We start from the raw sequence: 22,599 nt of genomic DNA, 5'->3' as shown, positions 1-22,599 counted from the left end.
CGAGGGATCTCCTCTCTCCGAGGGTGATGCCATGGAACTCGTCACCGGACCAGTAGGAGGGAGTGTTGCCCGAAGGGTGGTTGATGTTGGTGTCCTACATTTGGAGTTTGACAGCTCCTTGGACATGTGCCAGGTCAAATCCTTGGCGAAGAGGTTCTATATGCCCCTGTCTTACAACCTGAGGGTCCCCGACGTGGGCGATAGGCCGTGGACCCCCGAGGAGGGGGAAATCTGTATCTACTAGCATTTTTTAGAGTTTGGCCTTAAGTTTTCCCTCCCTACCTTGATCTTCAAGCTGCTGGAGTGGTACAACATCACTATCAGCCAACTCGTATACCCAACACCCTCCAAACCATTGTGGCGATGATGGTGTGGGCTTGGCTCAAAGTCGTGGAGCTGATGTTGAGACTATTTCGTGCCATGTTCGTGCCGAGGAAGAATGCTTCTGAGGCCAACATATACTACTTCCACCCGAGGAGAGGAAAGCTAGTGCACAACTCCTTGTCCATTCATGGGTGGAAGGATAAATTCTTCTACGTCTCCTGCCCCGAGGGTTGGCGCTTTAGGTCCGACTGGGGGGAGGCATGCGTCATCGTCGAGAGATGTCCCCCACCGCTCCAAGACGAAGAGGCTGTAACAGTAGCTCACTTTCTTGTGATGGGGACATTCCTGGCGAAACCGTTGGTGGAGGAGGAGGTCCTCCTAGTCTTCGCTAAGATTAGCCCAGCCCCCCTCTGTAAGAGAGATTCTATGGTTAGTGTGTCTTCCACGTTCTTTTCTTTTTCGCTAATGTGCTAACTGCTTTCCTTTGTTGTTTAGCAGAAGTGCCAATGGACGCCAAGGAATGCTTGTTAGCGAAGGCCCGGGCGAAGCAGGTCGGGGGACAGACGCCGAAGAGGCCCGACGATGAAGCTGCCCCTGCCTCGGTGAAGGGGGGAAGATTAGCAAGTACCCACCAAGGGGAAGCATTCAGTGGTGGCACCGAAGAGGATGGTGGAGGCACTGAAGAAGCCCACCATCGGGGAAGAGGCACTAAAAAGGCCCACTAAAGGGCCCGAGGGGGGAAGGAAGAGGCTCACTACTAACATGCCGAGGGAGGAGCCGTACGAGGTCAGGCTGTAGGCCTTGGTGGTACGCCAGATAGTTATGTGGTTGGCTCCGTATGGAGGTAGCATGGCTCCTTCCTACTATCATTGACATTAGCAAGTGTTAGTGGGTTGGGCCTCCTAGCCCTCCGTATGGAGCCAACCACATAGGACTGGGAGGCCTAGCTCACTAACGCCTGCTAATGTCAGTGATAATAGGAGGGAGCCCTGCTGCCTCCTTACGGAGCCAATCACATAACTATCTAGCGTACCACCAAGGCCTGTAGTCTGACCTCGTACGGCTCTCATCCGAGGCATTCATCTTCACCTACCACCAGCATGCTCAAGTATATATAAGAGGTAACTGCCCCTTAAAAGGGGCTAGAACGGAGTAACTCCAACATTACACACTCATTTACTTCTTGTGCCTACATTATCTACCTAGCATTAATTTGGGGAGATCTAGTGGTAGGTGAAGATGAATGCCTCAGATGAGAGCCGTACGAGATTAGACTGAAGGCCCTGACGATACGCGAGATAATTATGTAATTGGCTCCGTAAGGAGGCAATAGAACTCCTTCCTATTGTCGTTGACATTAGCAGGCGTTAGTGGGTTGGCAAAAGCTAACCCACATCAACCACCATTAATAATTCATTTCTTTTTTGATAAAGCAATATGTGCTACACAAGCCGAGGGGTACGAATGTAATTACAATTCAACTAAAGTACTTTTACTAATATTGGTTGTATGTTAAATACCGATCATATTAAAGTTTGCATATTTTTCATTGGTTTACATTTTCACAAAATGTACTTTCCCATATAGTAGTAAGGTGTACTTAGCCAAAGATGTCTTTTGTTGGACGGTGCAATGGATACACCATAGGTTTTGCTATGAATTTGTTAGTGCAAAATTAAACTAACTTTGCATTTTTATGAACCAAACATGCTTGTGCTTGTATTAAATACTTTTGCATTTGTATGTTTTCCTAAATGGAGCATAAAGTTTTCTTCCCTGATTCCAATAACCAACTAATCAATATTAATTTGTTGATTTAACGGTCCATTTGGTTGAAATATAAGTTAGAACTTTGGATCACAATACCATGTTAACAGTTTAAGGAGTATGCTAAGAGGACCTTATAAATGGAACTCAAAATTTTCCATTTCAGTTTTCACAAAAAAAAGCTAGTTATATGTATATTATTTATAAAATAGTGAGTGTCTCTTCTTTTTGGAAATTTCATTGGATGTTTTTTACCCCTTAACAATACCATGTTAAAAAGGGCATATATATCCTTTACTTTCACTCTAGAATCTGCCCACTTGTAATCATTCAAAAATTGTACACTTGTAATCATTCAAAAACTGTCCCTGAATTATAAATAATTTTGTTTTAGAGATATTGTCACATGCAAATGCAAGTACACCTTTACTAGTCATCTATAAGTGTACAAAGACATTTTGTATCATTATCATTTTATGTCTTGTCACACCTTTACTAGTCATGTTTTGCTGTTTTCTACCTTCTTCAATATATCTCATCACATTTTCTAAAATGTGTATTTGATGATTTTCTATACACCTGACCAACTTGACCAAGCCATCTCAATCTTTTTTTTTTCTCATTTTATCACTTATTGGAGTTATTCAAATGTCTATTTGTATAACTTCATTTTACCTTGCTCTAAGAGTGTCATTTGAGCAATTGCATTTCTGTTGCATTCATTTTTTTACATGCTGATTATTGATTGCTCAATCTGCTCTATATAATATGGTTGACTTACGACTTTTTATAAAATTTCCTTTAACATGTTGATGGATTCAAGAACCCATATGTATTATACGATGCACACTAATACATTGCAATTTTTTTGAGCATTGCATTGAAATTTCTTCAAATTGGGCAACTTGACTTGCACTTCTAATCCCAAAGTCTCTAGTAAACCAGAGAGTTTACAAGCATGTCAAATGGCGCCATTTAAAGAGGGAAACACTTTAGAGTAATGTATTAATTGAAAAATGTAACTTAAGGAAGGGTTCGACTATGATATGGAAAAGATATGTTATTGGAGAAACAACTGACCGTAAATTAGAATTATAAACATGGTAGCAAATAAGGTGTTATTTATCAAAATTCATGGGTGGGTTTTGATTGGTCAAAACTCTTTTCATATCATATATTTTCCCCTTTGGTCAAAATACTAAGGCCCCGTTTGGTTTGCAGAAATGAGGGGTTTGGAGTCGGAATTGGAATGAGTTATTCCAATTCCAACTTTTTGTTGGACTGAATTGGAATCCCTGTTTCCATTCCTATTGGAATGGTCATTCCCTCTCCCTCCCTTGGGAATTAAATCACATTCCTACTAATTCCAATTCTCATTCCCATTCATGTTTGAACCAAACAGACTATGGGAACAAATCATTCTGATTCTGAGTAGGGAGAATTTTGATTCTTATTCTGACTGCAAATCAAATAGACCCTAAATTAACTCTCATGGAGAGCAAGTGTAACAAAAGTAAGAAGTCATAAACCCCCTTAAAATGTTGATGAAATTCTCCATTGTTATCATTGTTATTGCAAATGAAAATGTTAACTTATTGCTTAAATATACATTAAAGGTAGTTTTGAGCTTTTGAAACATCTTAAGAGTCAAGTGATGAAATATTATCATATGGGCATTTTTAAGAAACATGTGAAATGATAAGAGAGGTTAAAAGCATTTTGAAGAAATATGAGACAATCCGTACGAATTTTGCTTTCCGAAGGGAGATGTTGTATAATTTAGGATAAATTGTTGATTAATACCTTGTATTTAGGGGGCTAGTCTCACTTATACCCAAACATCCAAAAACTATCAATTTAGCATCCACCTTTATCACTTTGTTAGTTATATGTATCACGTAATGGCATGTACTATTTAATTTTTTTAAATGTCAAAATTACCCATTTTAATATTTTGAGACAATTTTACTTTAATTGTCTTCTTTGACGGCAATAAGAATTACCTGTCATGATTACAATGACAGTGATCTAAATCCCTCTTCTCTAGTTAGGGCATAAAGTAAATAGTGGTGATCAAATGTAATAAAAAGAGATTTAAACATGACTATTTTGGCCATTTCAAAATTATGTTTGAGACTCAAAAGGATATTTATATATTCTTAACTAAACTAAGACTGTGTTTGATTAAAGCGCAATTTTATTTGCATTAGTACAAATGCACGGGGTGCAATGTAAAAAGCCTTTCATTTTGATTCAGATCTTATCTTACTAGATTAATAGTGTGATTAAACAAAATAACATAAAATTTAAAACAAAAATAAATTAGAATCTACACCAAAATCATTTGCACTAATACATTGAAGTTCGGGTAATAAAGTGAGAATATCCCCAAAATACAGGTTACGATCCGAAAGGAAATTTTACAGGAAACGAATAAAGACAAAACATAATAATAAAAAAACACCGTCTCTTGCATTTTAGCCATAATTTTCATCAACCATTTCATTTACCTCTGCGCTCTCCGCCAAACTAAACACAACTTGAACGCTAAATTCACCTCTAAAATTCGCAGGTATTTTTCCCCATGTGAACCACTAAAATCTCTAAAATTCGTGTTAAAGGAAAGGAGAAAAAAAATCATGACATCTGTATTCTGCAGAGATTTCGAGCTGCAATCCGCCTTGAAAATTTCGTGAATACTAATGGAGGATACATGGGACTTCCACCCATTAGATTGATCGTCTTGATGGAGTTTATTTCGGATTTTGAGTTGGTATTGTTAAGATTTTGCAGTTTCAGGAGCAGACTGCTCTACTGCTTCTTTCAGCAGATCTCGTTCGCTCGCTGACCAAGACACGATTCTGAATTTCTAGGGTTTTCTTGTTTGATTGGAGAACAAGGATTTTAATGCTTTCTTCCGTTGATCCTGCTCTTTTTCGGATGATGATCTGTTTTTGTTAATCAATGTAATTTCGCTTGGTTCGTTTACTTACTTTTCTTTCACACCCAAGGTTTGAATCTAGAACTTCTTAATCTAGTCTTATTTTCCGTGATGGTGTCTGGGAATGATCCTGTAGATTCCTTCTTTAATTCCTTTAACTCGATTAAAGAAGCTCTGTCACCACTTGAATCCGGTATTCGACGTACCGCGAAAGATTTGGAGTCGTGTTTGGCGGGTCCGAAAACTAGGCTTAATAATCTCGAACCGTTACGTCAATTGCATGTTTCTGCCGAGAGCAATGGGACTCAGAGTGGCTCTCCAAAGAAGAAACAGTTTCAGAATACGGTTTTCGATGGGAAAAGGAAAAGCTTGTCGACAAGGATTCCTGTTAAGACGTTCTTGGGAACGTTCTTCCTACATTCAGGAAGAAATGGCCGTAAGATTGAGACGCCGAAGAAAGGGCCTAAAGAGAAAGACTTGGTTAAAGAGGATTGTTCTTGTTTGAATTGCTTGCATTTTGCGGCGACCTGGTCTCATTTGCTTAACAGTTTCGTCCAAGCGTTTCCAGGTCCATTCAAAGCTTGGAGGAAGCATACACAGAAACAGTTTATCCAAGAAAATGCATACTCGGATTCATGCACAAAGTTGTCGTCAAAGGTTTCATTTAAGCTGAAGCAAAATGAAACTGGGGGACAATTTGCAGCCCCGTCTCAAAGCAAGTGCTCGATATCCAACGAAAGAGAAAATTTGTCTTTGGAATTCCTTCTAGATTTTATATTTCAAAATATTCAGAAACTCAATCAAGGTATCCAAGAAAGCTTCCACGAGAGTTGCGATCACATAAAATCCTATTCTTCTCCTCCATTCGATCATTTCGGGGCAATAGCAGGTATATTGGAAGGAAGAAAAGCTGATTTTGATGGCTTTCTGGGAAATCTGAAGTTTGCAAGGGTAGGAGGTGTGCCTCCCAACCTGGTTGGAGTACCCTCTTCTGTCAAGGTAGATGGTGAGGACAATGCTTCTGCAGAGACTAGGGAAGAAACAGAGAGCAATTCACCTCAGAAGATTGCAAATGGACTGCTAAATATTCCATTATCTAATGTTGAACGGTTGCGGTCAACACTATCTACTGTTTCATTGGCAGAACTGATTGAGCTTGTCCCCCAGTTAGGAAGATCATCTAAAGACTATCCTGACAAGAAGAAGCTATTCTCTGTCCAGGATTTCTTCAGGTACACAGAGTCTGAAGGTATGTGATTCCTACAACCTATGCTAGAACTCTGTTTAAAGTTAATTCCAGTGCGTGGTTTCTGAGAACAACCTTGGCCTAGAGTTTGAGAGGCAGTTATATGACTTATTTAAAGTTTGTGCTTTTCTATTTTCTAATTAACCAGCTGGTTATTAGATTGGTTATGGGCAAAGATGGGTTTTGAACTGAACCCTGGTCTCTGTATGTGGTATTATGTATATGATTGTTGCTTACATTTATTCACATTATATTATGATAATATTAACAATTTTACAAGCTAAAACTAGATATTGGATTTTGATGTGTGAGTTGCAGCCTTATTTAGTTTATCAATTTAATTGATCAAAACTATATTAAACAATTGGGATATTGGTAATGATAAAATCTCAGGCTGACAACCATGAGAACACACAATGAAGTTTGAGAGCAGCCACTTTGTGTCAAAAAAAAAAAAAAAAAACATAGGTTAGTTCTGTATCCAGTCTACACCTCCCAAGGGATCACTGGGATGATGACTTTTCAAGACTATAAAATAACTTTTTTTGTGTGTGTGCAAACAAGAATTCAATGCAAGTTCCTTGACATAAATTCATAATGTTGCAATATTCCCAGAAGTCCATAAATGCAAGATTTGCAATATCTAACATAAAAAAGTTAATACAACAGGAAAGTAATTTTGGAGGTTTGGAAAGAAGCAAGGGTAGTTCTGGAGAGGTTGATCGAAGCTGATTATGGTACTAGGCATTTTGGGCGGGACAGTGGGAAAGTGGAAGGAGCCAATGTACCTTGATGTGCAAAAGGAACAGGGAAGATTCTTTGTGGTCTCCAGAAATATGTAGTTTTCGAAAAAGGGAAAGGGAATTACATATGGTTTTGGAAGGTGGTGTGGACCAGTTCCCTTATGTTGTGCCTGTTCAAGTTGCTCACCATCATGGCCAGTAAAGGGCATTTGTGAAGGAGTTCTGTGAGATAATACATTGGTCAAGTTGTAAGGAATTGACTCTCTTTGTAAGTTGTAACTTGTAAGGCCAATGACTGGGAAATGAACTTGTATCTTCTACTGTGATTGAAAGGTACACCCGGTCAAGCATGGAAAAGGATAACAGGAGAAATTTAGTTTAACCATACTTTAGTACCTTGGTAGTGTAGCTGACTTTTGGCCTCTTTTTTGGTGCACTCTCATTCCTGTCAAAGTTGCATTTCTTGTTTTGGCTAGCACGCATGGACTCTCTAGACTTTAGAGGGAAGAATGTGAAGAATAATACAGGCTATATCAGGACATCATATAGTCCTTTGCTTTCTTATATATTATCCCTTTTCTTTTAGCTTTTTGAACCAGCTTGTTTGTTAATTTGGAATTTCATAGTTATGCTAGGAGACTAAACAAGACGATTGGTACATGGTCTTTTCTGGAATTTGGGCCTAGGGGCAGATTTGAGAGTGGAGGAAATTATATGGTGTAAAAAATCAAGATTCAAATGAATAAAAGAAGGGGATGGGAATCATAGCTTGCATGAGGTTGATCAAGTTTAGTGATAAGGAGAAGAAGTCAGTATAGCCAGGTGAACAGGTTGGAAGGCGATGGTAGAAGATGACTTGAAAGCAGGAAAGCACAATTCTTCCACTGGATGACGATATTGAACTTGTCCTCTACTCCTCTATTCAGATAGGTTCAGGAGGGTGGACTGCATAGCCAGTGTTATTGGAGGTGGAAGGCCGCGAGGGGGTATTTGAAGAGGTTGAAGGAGAGGAGGTCCATATTATCAAAGTGTACATGGTTAGTAAATCCAATCCTCCAGAAAAAAAAAATTGTGGAGTTTTAGATCCACGTAACCGATTCTCTGGGTCGTTTCTTTTTGGGAGGTAAAACATTGCTTGGAATATGTTTAAAAAGACAGAGGGAGATAGGGTGAAGTGAAAGAGATCTGATGTGGATATGGTAGAGAGGAATGAAGACGTGAGCAGTGTGGGTAGTGAGGTGATGAGTGTTTGATGACAAGAAGAAGAAGAAGCAAGAGGCTGGTCCAGCCAAATGTATGTCTTTGCAGCCTAAGGCAGGAAGAGGGATATGCTGTACTATAAGAGGTAGAGGTGGTAGGGGTAGTAAGCAAGCAGTTTAGGGGTTTGTGGTATGTGTGGTCTGTGGTGTTTGAAGATTGTGGCATAGGGGCTATCATAGTTGGAGTGTTGAAGTTGAAGGTGTTTTAGTTAGGAGTTTTTGAATTATGGTTTCTGGTCTCTATTCTGATATGTTTTTATAGATGTCTGTGTATGTGTGGTCTGTGGTGTTTGAAGATTGTGGCATAGGGGCTATTATAGTTGGAGTGTTGAAGTTGAAGATGTTTTAGTTAGGAGTTTTTGAATTATGGTTTCTGGTCTCTATTCTGATATGTTTTTATAGATGTCTGCGTTCCTAGTTGGAGCATGGTAGGGGATCATTTGTATTTATTTTTAGCTTTTCAGGGCTTTTTTTCATGAGATGCAAAGCTCTCTCTGCTCTATGATTTACCTTCATCGTCAAATAAGAGGGAAAAAGAGGAAAAATTTGTTTTTGAGTTGTTCCACAATGGAAATGATATAATGGATCTTGGTAAAATTGAAGAAACATTATTTTCCCTGTTGCATGCACTAATGAGTAATGAGAGTGAGGTGAGCTCTTATTTGTAGTTCAGTGGGACTTTATTTGTAGTGTGGTTTATCCAAAGCTTCTTTTAAGGGGATGAAGGTAAGCAAAGTTAAAGCACCTGGACTGAATGGATTCTCTATGGCCTTTTCTTAGAAATATTGGGATATAATAGAGAAGGTTTTGGAAGTATTTGAGGAATTCCATGAAAGAGGCAAAACAAGTAAAGGAATAAGTGTTGCCTTCGTTTCCTGAATTCCCTAAAGGCTTGGGGCTTCATCATGAAATGATTTTAGGCAAATTATCTTGGTAACCAACATTTACAAAATCAATGCAATTCTACCAAAGAAAAAACATTTACAAAATTATTGCTAAGGTACTTTCCCTAAGGTTGAGGGGGGGGGGGTTGGAATCTAGTGTCTCCCCTCCTCAAGGTGCTTTTGTTAGCAGATTGCAAATTCTAGACCAGATTCCAATGGTAAATGAGGTGGTTGATGAAGGTGGGAGAAAATTTGTGTAAATTGGATATGGAAAAAGCACATGATCATGTTAATTAGGCTTCTTAATTTGATGCTTACTACGATGGATTTTGGGAGGAGGTAGATTAAGTAGATACTAAGTTGTTTTTTATTCACAAACTTTTCCATCATGATCAATGGGAGCCCAAAGGGGCTCTTCCACGTCTCAAGAGGCCTCGCCTGTTGCCATTGCTATACATTTTAATGGTGAAGAAAATCTTTCACAAGTTGATAACAAGGGTGAATGATAGGGGTGCATGAGAGCTTTTGTGGTGGGAAAACCAGAAAAGAAGGAAAAATTGTCTCACCTGCAGTTTGCCAGCATTATCATTATATTAGATGAATACTTGGATTTAAAAGACTTACTGAATTTGAAAACCTTCTTGGAAGCAGTAAAAAGAGTTTCATGTTTGTGAGTTACTTTCCATATATTGCATTATTTTTTTCTCCAGTTGAAGATACCCTTGGCTTATTTTTGTGGGACTTCTCATATAACAGCAGCTGATTTAAAGGGGTGCATAAAAGTTCCTTTTTGTCATGCTTTTGCTTTTATTGTTTTCTGCAATCAAGTTACTTGCCTTACACTAACCTCATCTGCTTACAGGAAGGCGTTTTTTTGAGGAACTGGACAGAGATGGTGATGGCCAGGTAACACTGGAAGATCTTGAAATTGCAATGAGAAAGAGAAGATTACCACAGAAATATGCTCGGGAGTTTATGCGCCGAACCAGGAGTCATATATTCTCAAAATCATTTGGGTGGAAACAGTTTTTATCCTTGATGGAACAGAAGGAACCTACCATTCTTCGAGCTTATACCACTCTCTGTTTAAGCAAGTCTGGTACCTTGCAGAAGAGTCAAATTTTGATGTCTCTTAAAAGTGCAGGACTACCTGCGAATGAAGACAATGCTGTTGCCATGATGCGTTTTTTAAATGCTGATACTGAAGGCTCTATTTCCTATGGCCATTTCCGCAATTTTATGCTCCTACTCCCTTCTGATCGACTTGAAGATGATCCTCGGTAAGATGAGTTCAGTCTGTTACTGTAAATAATTTGAGAAGTTATAGAATAAAAATGAAATGAGCAAATTTGGCTTCTTGTCAATGTAAATGTTACAGGCATTCAGTTTTTCAGATGAACATAATCTATCAGTGAATAGTTAGTCAATTTTATTTGTATAAACATTTATTTGATGTTCTGTTCACAACAAACTAAAGAAGCCTTACGCAAACTACTTGGACTTTGTGAACCCTATCATTTTTTTTTAAGATGTTGCTTTAAACTGAAAATCTTTTTTTTTTTGGTAATAAAAATGAATATCATTTTCATTTACCTTTTGTCTTATTCAGTACAGACAAAATAAATTGTGCGAAAATTCATATAACGTGTGAAGTGAAGTTATAGTGTATTATGTGTTTACTTGTCTCTCATGGCCTCAATGAAAGAATAGAAACTTCGCCAGCTGCTTTGTGTACTTCTTTTTTGATGTCAGGAATGATTCTATTTCATCCTTTGCTTTCTTCATTTTCTTATATTTCTGTAATCTTTATTACTGTCCATGGAAAAGGGAAAGGAGAAATATAGAAGAGCTTCAGAAGGATTTTCTCATTTTTTTATACAATGATAGTATTCAAGTTACTGGAATCTTTTCTTTCAAGAAACCTTAAACGAATATTTACAAAATATTACATGGTTGCTGTAATGTTAAATCTCTGAATACAAAATTCTCCCATTTTATATTTACCTCAACTTATGCCTGCCTTTTATTCTAAACTTTTTTGCTTTTTTCTTGACTTAGATTTCAAGTGAAGCATATTTATCTACAACTTCTGTTAGGAAAATGCCTGACCAAGAACAAACTAACAGATGCATGGACATCCAAGACATCAGGTGTGTCCTATGTAATGAAAGGGAAGAGACACTGGACCATCTTTTTATCCATTGTTCCTTCATCTTTAGAATCTGGATGCACTTCTTTTCTGTCATGAACCTTTGCTGGTCATCACCCAAATCAGTTAGAGAGATGCTGGAAACTTGGTGTGTTGAGGGACTTTCCAGAAAAGGGAGAATAACTTGGTGAATTATTCCAGCTGTCATTATCTGGTCCATTTGCACCAAAAGAATCAGCATAATTTTTTAAAGCAAAGATATAAAGAAGTGGATCTGCTGAGAAGGGTGGCGAGGAGAGTTGGGTTGTGGATTGCTGTGAACAAAAACTTGCAGAACTCATCTGTTTGGGATTTCTTAGCAGGAAATAGTCTTTTCAGAGAGTAGTAGGGTCTATTTTGTTTTATCATTAGTTTTGTATTGGGTTTATGGGGATCGGTACAGTCCCTCACTGTTGAAGGGATTACCCGTCAACCTTAATGATCTTGCAACTTCCTTTTGTTTCTGCAAATAATTTGAGGCATTGTTATCTAGTGACTTGAAAGGTCAGAAATGGTTGGGCTGTCACTGATTCCTTAGCCATCTTTTCATTCTTTTAACTGTCTTGGGCTAAGCATTTTACTTCTTCAAACTAAAAACTGGAAAAGCGTTTTAGCATAATATAGTTGAAAAGATTCGAGGAGGCAAGAACTGTTAAAAGTTCATTTTACTACCATTGCATCATTAGAGTAGGTCTCTATCGGGGTTTCATTGACATTGACCCTTGGTCAAATACAGAGCACAATTGTATTAGAACTGTTCACTGACTCTATCAAGCATTGTTAGTAGTACAGTAGAAACATTGGATCTTGATTCATTTGTAGATCAAAATGTATCAAAGCTAAACATGAGACATTCATATCAAGTTTTTTGGAAAATCTCATCTTTGATAAAATTTTTTGGAACTTGTTCCCCTTCACCTGGAATTGTTCATCTTTGCAAGTAAATCAGAACCCTAAATGCTAATTCTATTAAGTGGTTTCAGGAGTTAATGTTTAATTTCTGTATGAAGATCTGATGATTCTTGGGTTTCTTTATTTCTTAGCTTATATGGATATCTGGATAAATACTGTTTGCAAAATGTTTTATATTTATATATTTTATAATAGTCATATTCTACAAAAGATTGTTCTGATGATTGAGTTTTGTTACTTTTTTTTTTAATATTATGTACAGGAGTATATGGTTTGAAGCTGCTACTGTTGTAGCTGTTGCACCACCAGTGGAAATACCTGCTGGAAGTGTCCTAAAATCTGCGTTGGCGGGTGGCCTTTCATGTGCACTTTCCACTTCACTAATGCATCCTATTGATACAATAAAGGTATTTCTTTGGCTTAGTTGTCCTTCATAATTTCTTTTTACATTTTCTTTTTTTTTTTTGTGAGGGTGGGAGGGAGATTGAGGGAGAAGACCTGTGGTCATTGGCTAGGGTTAGTAGGTCAAGACAGTTGCTTGATAATTTAGCTGGCTACACAGGTAATTTAGGCTTTTTACAATTTCCAGAAATACTTTTGTCTTTGGATAGGTATTTTTTTTAATCAGCAACACAGAAATTCATTCATTCATTAACTTTAGGAAGAAGATATTACAAAAAGAAGTAAAAAAGCAGTCAAACCCATTACAAGACAGACCAAATGAGCCCAGCACATATGTTGTCTTTGAACCCCTTGCTTAGCTAAGCCATCTGCCAGACTATTAGCAGATCTCCTAACCTACTTTATTTGAATGGTCATATCTTTTGATAGCCATTTGAAGTCCTTGAATTCATTTCTAAGCTGCCAAATCACCCCCTTTCCTTTCTTTAACCACCCTACTACCAGCTTTGAATCACCTTCAATTACCAACCTCCCAATTCGCAGTTCTTTAGCCATCTTTTTCCCGAAAACTGCAGCCAAGAATTCTGCTCTTACAGAATTACCTTGCTCAATTGGGTCTGAGTACAAGGCACGTATAAAACCACCCTCATCTCTTATCACCCCTCCAATTCTTGAAGGACCTGGATTGCCCACACTATCACCATTGAAGTTCAATTTCAATCACCCGCCCATTGGGGGAGACCACACCTCTAGTTTTGTTTTTTTGATAATTAGCAGAAACTTTTATTTAGAAATAGTAAGAGAATAAGATACAAGAGGAGGGAGGGGTAAAATCTCTTCACACCTCTAGGGGTTTTTGTTTGTCTATAGATAGGTATTTAATAAATAGATTGATGAAATTGATGCTAAACTGGATTTATCCTCAAAGTATTGGCTACTTTGTGAAAAGGAAGTGCTTAGACTTTCCAAAATAACTTGGTCATGTAATCTCATCAGGAAGTGCTTAGTAACTAAAGGGTTGATGGTTTCCTCCATCTCCCCTCCTTAAAGGGGAGGTAGCATCTCGTGTCTCTCCCTAAAATGTACCATCTTGGGCTATGAATTAATATATCTTACAATTTACTGATAAAAAAAAATGTAATCTGATCAGGAATAGTCCATGATGGCTAAACCTGGATTTGGTTAGCTGAGATGACATAGGAATGAACTAGTTAAGAGTGATGAGATCTTCTGCAGACATGTAGAGGAATTAAAGAGAACAGGAAAAAAGGGTATCATTTGCAAACTGGATTTGAAGAAAGCTTATGATTTGGTTGATTGGTCTTTCCCATTAGAGGTGTTGGAACATTGCAGCTTTGGGGAGAAATGGTGTAAGTGGTCAGTCGCCTAGGCGATGGAATTTGAAAGTATAAAATAAATATCCCTACCCCTCTTAAGCTACTTTATTGGTTTTATGTACTAACCAACATACCTGTATGCTAGCTATTAGCAATAAAATCATTCGAATAAAACATAAGATGCCATAGCTAGCATACAGGCCAACAAAAATGGGGGAGTGCAGCTAAGAAAAGAGAGAAAAATAAGGGGGCAGAGCCCCTGTTTCATTCCGAAAATAAGTTGTCCAAGAGGATGACTTGGACTATGTTTAAGGGGGTGGAGACCCTGTTTCAGGCTAAAAAAATGGAGAATGCAACGAAAAATGAGGGAGAAAAATAAAGGGACAGAGCCCCTGTTTCGTTAAAAAAAAATGCATTATTAAAAAATAGTGCAAAAAATACAGGAAAGTTTTAGAAAGTTGGGGCACAACCCCTATTTAAGAAGAAGAAGGGGGCAGAGCCCCTGTTTCGTTCCCAAAAGTGTGTTTTTTTTTTTTTTTTTTTTTAAGTAAGAAAGTAAAATAAAGGAGTACCAGTGTGATTTTAGGACGAACAAGGAGGCAGAGCCCCTGTTTCATCCCAAAAAGATTTCTTAAACAATGGACTGAACAATACTTTAATAAAAAAATTGGTAACATACAACAGGGTGTGTTCTAATAAAATAAAACAAACCAATAAAATGATATAATACATATGCACATTCAAAAAATGATAATATATATATATATATATATATATATATATATATATATGGGTGAGCACCTAATACAAAAACACCTTGGCTTTGGGTGAGGTGACCTCTAAAAATTGCCCAATTGCCTAGGCGTTGCCGTGACAACTATGATGGTATTGCAGTGGATTTTTTCCATGCTATCCGTGGAATTAGGCGGGGACACCCTCTCTCCCCTTTTTTATGTACTCTTATTACAGATGTGGAGGATTTATAGAGGGTTAGAAACTTGAAGATGATGGTACAACTCTTTGAAAGAATGTCACACCTAAAGATTAATTTTGACAAGAGCTGCATGGTCTGCAGCTTGTGCCTCCATGGGATGTTGTACAAAATTACAATTCTAAATCAGGTTCTGAATTAATAAAATTTTACTATTACTTGTCAAAAATTTTTTTGACAAGATCTGCATAGTGGGTATAAATATGGTAGTAGGGGAACTGACAGAGTGTACATCAATCTTGGGGTGTAGTGTAACACAATGGCCTCTTAACTACTTAGGTTTACCCCCTAGGAGCCAACCCGAAGGAGTCAAGCTTTTGGAGCCCCGATGTGGAAAGGTTTACTAAGAGACTTGCTTGTTGGAAAAAAGGGTATTTATCACTAGGGGGAAGGATTACATTGATTAAATCGACCTTAGCAAACCTTCCAATTTACTTCATGTCAGTCTTCAAGCTCGCTGAAGGTGTTGAACAAAGGCTAGAAAAATTGATGAGAGATTTTTTATGGGAGCCGGGGGAAGAAAAAAGGGATCATAGGGTCAATTGGAAAGTAGTTAAAAGATGTAAAGCCTGAGGGGGTTTAGGGCTAGGGAATGTACTGAGAAGGAACTTAGCTTTGTTGGGGAAGTGGCTGTGGAGGATGCCTCTAGAAAGGGACAAATTGTGGTGCAAAGTGATCATCAGCATTCATGGGCTCTTGGACAATGGGTGGGACGCTGGAGTGTCAGCTAGGGAAACTCAAACATCTCCTTGGAAAGCTATCAATCCAGTGCTACCTTCTTTCCTCCCCTATGTCAGGTATGACCTTTGTTTTGGAGATCGTTTAAAATTCTGGGAACATGTTTGGGTTGGAAATTCCCCTCTAAAAGATCAATTCCCATTGCTATTTGCTTTGTCTTTTAAGCATAATCCTTCCTATCTCCAATTTCTTGGTTCCTTCAAACTCTAATAATGGCTTCAGTTGGGATTTGGGTTTTAGAAGGGGACTAAGGGATTCTGACAGGCCTAATGTGCTTAATTTATTTCACACCCTGGAAGAAGTATTCCTGGACCCTCTTAATCTTGATGGTCGTATATGGACATTGTTCTTCTTCGGGCCTGTTTTCTTGTGCCTCATTCTTTAAACCCCTATCTGAACCCTCTACTACCTCTTTCATCCCTTTCCCTACTAAAGAGATATGGTGCAAGCTCTAGCAAAGACCAAAAACTATTTCCAACATCTTTTGGAGACTCCTTAAACAATCCTTCTATTTATAGTACAGTGTTTATCGTTCTGATACTATTATATCATTGGGCTTTCATAATGATGTCTTATTTTTTCAGACTCGAGTGCAAGCATCGACACTCTCCTTCCCTGAAATTGTATCAATGCTTCCTCAAATTGGAGTGCAGGGACTGTATAGGGGTTCCATCCCAGCAATTCTTGGTCAATTTTCAAGGTTAGCTTTCTCATCTTTATTTTGTATGTACGAATATCTGTTGTTCTGGCTCACATTTATGTATATTTTCTTTGACATGGCAGCCATGGATTACGGACTGGAATTTTTGAAGCAAGCAAAGTTGTACTAATAAATATTGCGCCAACTCTTCCGGATATTCAGGTAACTGGTTATTAGGTTTCTCAAGTTCATACAATAGCCTATTCTTGTTCAATTTCAGAATTTGCAGTTCTTCATCCTATGATCCTATGATATACTGTTATCTGTATAAGCTACTCTCCCATCCATAGTACAAATAATTCTCTCTCTCTCTCTCTCTCTCTCTCTCTCTTGCACACATTCACATACAACACTGGGAGTTTTTCATAAGAAGTAAGCTGCTACTAGTAAACTTAATTTAATAAACTTGATATATGTTTTTGTTCATCAGGTGCAATCTATATCATCCTTTTGCAGCACAATCTTGGGGACAGCAGTGCGGATCCCTTGCGAGGTATTGAAGCAGCGCTTACAGGCAGGCATTTTTGACAATGTGGGAGAGGCAATTGTTGGTACCATGCGTCAAGATGGCCTAAAAGGTTTCTTTCGTGGAACTGGTGCTACACTTTGTCGTGAGGTTCCGTTCTATGTTGCTGGAATGGGGCTCTATGCTGAGTCTAAAAAGGTACTATTATTTACATCAAACAAATTTAGACAGTTTGTATTGTGCTACAGATTCTATTTGTGTTTCACAAGGTTTAAAATGTCAATGTTGGTGGAAATATCAATAATCAAATATAGGAAACATGTCGGAAATGTTGTACGGAAATTTTGTAAAAAACAAAAAATTAGGCATGGTGGAAGCATTGTGAAATATGTAAAAATATAGAATGCTATTTTGTGTAATTACAAAAAAGATGCATAGGTTGACCCTTTTAAATTATTATCTTGTCCCAAATCATCAAAAACTACATCATAGAGCGAGTTAAAGCAACATTTAAACTCAAAGAAAGCACAAATGATTCTAATTGATCAACCAAATCGTCATGTGTGAAAAGAATTTTGAGCTGGCTCAAAGTGGTAATCATGTACATTAGGTGGGAAGTTACACTATTACTTAACATATCTAAAACATTGTTGCCAACTTATGTTATAATACTAACTCTTATACTCAAGATAGCACTTGTATCTTTGATTGGGGAATATGTTGATTCCAGCAATATTCTGTCTCAGCACCCATGGGGAATGAAAACATGTTTTGGAAATACTAGGAAATTTATGGACACTTTAAAACATGTTTCAGGATATGTAGTTTAAACTGGTAGAACTTATTTTTATGGTAAAATATTTGAATTAATCAAATTTACAATGTCTGTACATGAAGCTCATGTATAGTGAGATGCTACGCAGTGTTATCCATCCACCCTAATGCATTGACATGTAACTGTAGTTCATTTACAGAGATGGGACTTCCCCTGAAATCCTTTTGGATGGCTACTGATGCACCCTGCCCATCAATCCTCTGAGAAGCTCTTCCAGTTTCAGAAAATCTTGTCTTATGCAAGTAACTCAAATCACTGCCGTAGGAAGGGTTTCACAAATTACTTTGGCCATCTTACTCACCTTTCTTAAAGAGCAGCTGAATAATAGCTCTTTAAGGGATCTTCGGAAGCACCATCTAAGGTGGATCCAATATGTGATTCACTGATTCTATAGGATAGAGCTGTTTTTTGCTGTGTAAAAACAGGTGATCCGTTGTTTCTACCTCTTTGTTACATGAGACGCAAAATCCAGATAATTTGTTCTTGGCATTTACCAAGGATTACTGTCTGGAACACAAAAGCTATTTCTACGGGATCTTGGGACTCCAGATCTGAGAATGAGGAAATTCAACTCATACTGATACACAGATGCATCAATAGACTATTATTTTTTGAAGAATGCAAATATTGGTATTAAATAAAAAATAGAAAATAGGCGCATCACCCCAAATTGTGGCTGAAAGAAACTTAGCTCTTTTTTGAAGATTATTTTTTGAAGAAGGTAAAGTATTGTATTATGAATCAAAATGAAAAAAAATATACAATCATCCCAGACCCCTGTACAATGAGAATCTGTACCAGAGGAGACCCAACGTCCCCAAAATAAACCCAACCAACCAGAAATTACATAAAACTATCCAAAAAGAAAACCCTATCAAAAAAAGAACTTGTGTGTCTAGCTTTGAATGGAGAGTGATTAGCCAACCACGAATAGAACATGCCCAAATTTTTTTGAGAACCTCCTCTTTTGAGTTTTACCCCATCCACACTGCTGCAGGTATAGTGTCCCAGACTACTCCGCCAGCCTTAACCCCTTTAGCCACCAAGCAAATATGAGGCTCTTCACATTAGCTGGAAAACACATCTTTACCCCTTTAGCCACCAAAGAAGAAGCACAGGGTACATGAGAAACTGAACTTTGATGGGAGTTGTGTGGGCAATCCGGGCCCCTCAGGTATTGGAGGGGTCATTAGGGATGAGGAAGGTAACATAATAGCCTCATAATCAGGCCCATCTGAGCAAGGTGATGTGGTTAGATCAGAGTTATTGGCTGCAGTTTATGGGGTTGAGAAGGCCAATGAGTTGGGTATTGATAGACTGATTATTGAGGGTGATTTGGGAACAGTTGTCAAATGGCTGAAAAGGGGAGAGGGGGTGACATGGCACTTAAGGAATGATTTCAGGTGCTTTAAATGACTGTCAAAAGACATGATCCATGTTAAATGGGTAAGGAGAACTGCAAATAGTCTGGCAGATGGCTTAGCTAAGCAAGGGGTACAAAGACAATCTTTGTATTGGGCTCAATTATAATACTTGGGTTGGGTCAGCACTACTAATCCAAAAAAGAAGACGCATCAGCACCCATGACCCATGTACACCAGGGATCTGGAATTTGGACCTCATAGTTTCTGCTTCCAGTTGTGTATACCTCCCAAGTCAATATTTACTTTTATTCTCCAACTACATACATGATATGAATTGTTTGTAATTCGACATCTAGACATCCTAGTTCATCTTAGTGGATATATTAGGTATGTCTTCTCCAAGACCGCATTGAAATCTTTTGTATACATCCCAAGTCAATATTTATTAAGAGAATGTATTGTTCATACAGTCAACTTGAGTTAGGGAACAATATGGCAATGAAACTTGTCTCAATCAGCACCCAAAGTGCCACAAACTTTTGATTTTTGACCATTACAACTTTGGCTCACTTGTAGGTTGACTCATTATAACATGCCTCATACAAAACATATTAATGCATGACACCCTTATGACAATTGTACATTGCAAACAAGTTTTGGACACAGGTACAACAAGTTGGTGTATTAGGGCAGTGAACTGACTGTTGGAACTGTGTATGCACTACTATTCTTGAAAGAATTATTGTTCTACTTAGAAGAACTACTGATCAGAATGCATGCATCCTAGATATTACTACCTGAAAATTTAGCATTTTCTGAAATCTGTTATTGTAATGAGTGAGGCACATGTGCAAGCACAACAGTTAAAACTTTCAAGGCAGCATTAGACAGTGCTCCTAGATCAATCCATGTTGTGCGCTCAAAGGCGTAAAACAATAATTGGGGAACTGTTTCAAACAAATGCACATTCCCCGCTTTTTTTTGGACAGAAGAAAAGACAAAACCGTTATTTTTTTTTCTTTTGATATCTCCAGAATTCTGAAGCTAACTTTTAGGAATTGGATAGAGAAAAATACGGAATTCACAATTTCAGATTCTGCTGAGGAAGAAAAGGCAAAAGAAAAAAAAAAAAGAAAGAGAAAAAAGAGGAGAATGAATGGATAAGAATAGCAGAAGCCTGGGATACTTTTATATTTATGCAAGCAATAAGAGGTTTTATGTTAATAACCCAATTAACTCTTAGAAAATATATTGTATTGCCTTCATTGATAATAGCTAAAAATCTCTGCTGTATGTTATTATTTCAATTCCCCAAGTGGAACGAGGATTTGAAGGAATTGAATAGAGAAATGCATATTAAATGCACCTATAATGGTATTCAATTATCAGAAAAAGTTTTTCCTAGGAGAATAAAATGGATTTGAAATGCTAAGTTGGAACTAAGAAAAAGTCAAGAAACTTTATGACATGTTTCTGGTTATGTTGAATTCTGCTTGTCCTTGTGCCCTTGTTCTGTACAGTCAACTGTTCTGTGGCAAAATAACAAGGTTAGCGAATCCTGCAATTCCTTTGCAGGTTTACATAATCAACAGCCTAATCATCACAATCAAAATGGTGAAAACAGATTGTCCTAGAAGGCCATTATCCAATGTTGGTCCCAGCTATCTGGGGTCTTGGGAGGGGTTGACTGGATATGGTCCTAACCTTTGGCTTTTGCACAAAGTGCCTGCTCGCAGGGGTAAACTGTATATTTTTTTAGAAAAATATATTTTCCCTATGAAATGGCAGTTCTTATTATCAAGCACCATGTGATTTCATCAGATGCCTGGGTGTGACCATGTAACCACTCTTCTATTTCTTCGTATTTCCTATCTAGCAGTACCTTTTGCACAAAGTGCCTGCTCGCAGGGGTAGACTATATTTTTTTAGAAAAATATATTTTCCCTATGAAATGGTAGTTCTTATTATCAAGCACCATGTGATTTCATCACATGCCTGGGTGTGACCATGTAACCACTCTTCTATTTCTTTGTATTTCCTATCTAGCAGTACTTCTGATTATTGTTATTTTGTGTTTAAAGGCTGCCCAGCAACTTCTTGGGCGGGATCTTGAGCCTTGGGAGACTATTGTGGTTGGAGCTCTGTCTGGAGGACTTGCTGCTGTTGTCACAACACCATTTGATGTGATGAAGACAAGAATGATGACTGCTCCTCAGGGTCTTCCAGTATCTATGTCAATAGTGGCTTTCTCCATTCTCCGTCAAGAGGGACCCCTTGGCCTATTCAAAGGAGCAGTCCCTAGGTTCTTCTGGATTGCACCTTTAGGTGCCATGAACTTTGCAGGCTATGAACTGGCAAGGAAGGCAATGGACAAGAATGAGGAGCCACCAGGTGATCAACTTCCTCAAAAGAAGCTTGCCAACTCTGGCTGAAGTTTCTTGACAATAAGAAACCACTGAGATTTCTACCAGCTTTACAGTTTGCTTGTATGATGACATGCCTGCTCTGTCAGCATGGGCTAAGGTTTTACATCTTTTATACCACAGCATCATGTGCTTCAGTTCCAACTGTTGATATCAGTGTTCTAGTTGAGACATTGTAATTTGCGAATATCTTATTTGTTTCAAGCAATTTTGTAATCCTTTAACAATGGCTTGTTTATATTCTGGGCGCTCAATGTTGTATAATGTATATTAAGGCGGCCCAAGTTTCTGACCAATTCAAGGACGTCATATATATTCAACAGCTGGGAGAATTATTCGGCGACCAAATGATGTCCAGAATCCAGAGTTTTTCACTTTGTACATTAACATTTGTGCAGCTGGCCATAGCTTTCACATGGTTTAGCCGTAACCTTTTGTATTTTTCAATGCTTTAGTCTTAGATATTGTGTGTTTGGTGGGGGGAGGGGGGCGTAATGCCATTCAAATAGGAATTTGACTGTTCTCAGCAGCTCAAATGCATTTGTTTAAATTTGAAGCGAGGATAGCAGGCCTTAATTTCACGATTCCCAGTAGCAAGTACGGTCTGAAAGTGAGGACAAGCTTAATTCGACAACCTTTATATCATATCCAAGTTACTGGAGGTCTTTAAAAAAAAAAAAGGAAAAGCTCCAACTAGGAGATTTTAAACTCAAGGTGTAAAGAAGACACGTACAGCGAAGCCCCAATTTATCTTTTCACACGTACTAGCTTAGGCTTATGCCTATTATAGCATGAATATTTTGCACTTGCATACAGCATGCTCTTAGGGTAGTTTGGTTGCACTTGCACGCAGTAGAAACTAAAGTAAAGAGTAAACACGTTTGGACCTGGACATAATAGCTGTCCGGATCACAGGCGTGCCCACTTGTGATTGGGTTACGTAGCACATTGTAGCACATCCCGAACCAAGAGGACATTGTGTAAGGGTGTAACCGTATAACATGGGTCGGCTTAGATGTGAAGTTTTCAAATTGGTTGACAACGCTTACCTCCCAGAAAACTTGCTTATACCGTTCCCC

General features: G+C 38.1%; 1 protein-coding gene across 1 annotated transcript; it reads left to right on the top strand.

Moving 5' to 3' along the window:
• The first annotated feature begins 4,539 nt into the window (after positions 1-4,539).
• Positions 4,540-21,868, top strand: LOC148870259 (uncharacterized). Its single transcript, XM_088973101.1, has 7 exons — positions 4,540-6,281; positions 10,027-10,444; positions 12,527-12,671; positions 16,317-16,432; positions 16,516-16,594; positions 16,863-17,096; positions 21,179-21,868. The coding sequence occupies exons 1-7, from the start codon at positions 5,144-5,146 to the stop codon at positions 21,527-21,529; spliced, it is 2,481 nt and encodes an 826-aa protein (XP_088829227.1). The 5' UTR covers positions 4,540-5,143; the 3' UTR covers positions 21,530-21,868.
• Positions 21,869-22,599: the final 731 nt, after the last annotated feature.

The sequence above is a fragment of the Nelumbo lutea genome, chromosome 2 (assembly GCF_056320005.1).
Source record: "Nelumbo lutea isolate HS-2025 chromosome 2, American lotus-T2T, whole genome shotgun sequence".
Classification (NCBI taxonomy): domain Eukaryota; kingdom Viridiplantae; phylum Streptophyta; class Magnoliopsida; order Proteales; family Nelumbonaceae; genus Nelumbo; species Nelumbo lutea.
The sequence above is the reverse complement of the archived record's forward strand: the minus strand, read 5'-3'. Positions and strand labels throughout refer to the sequence as shown.

Excerpts from the sequence above, each read along its gene's own strand:
- LOC148870259 (XM_088973101.1), top strand. The coding sequence starts at position 5,144 with ATGGTGTCTGGGAATGATCCTGTAGATTCCTTCTTTAATTCCTTTAAC. Across the intron at positions 10,445-12,526 it reads CGACTTGAAGATGATCCTCG|GAGTATATGGTTTGAAGCTG; the intron begins GTAAGATGAGTT and ends TATTATGTACAG. Across the intron at positions 17,097-21,178 it reads TCTATGCTGAGTCTAAAAAG|GCTGCCCAGCAACTTCTTGG; the intron begins GTACTATTATTT and ends TTGTGTTTAAAG.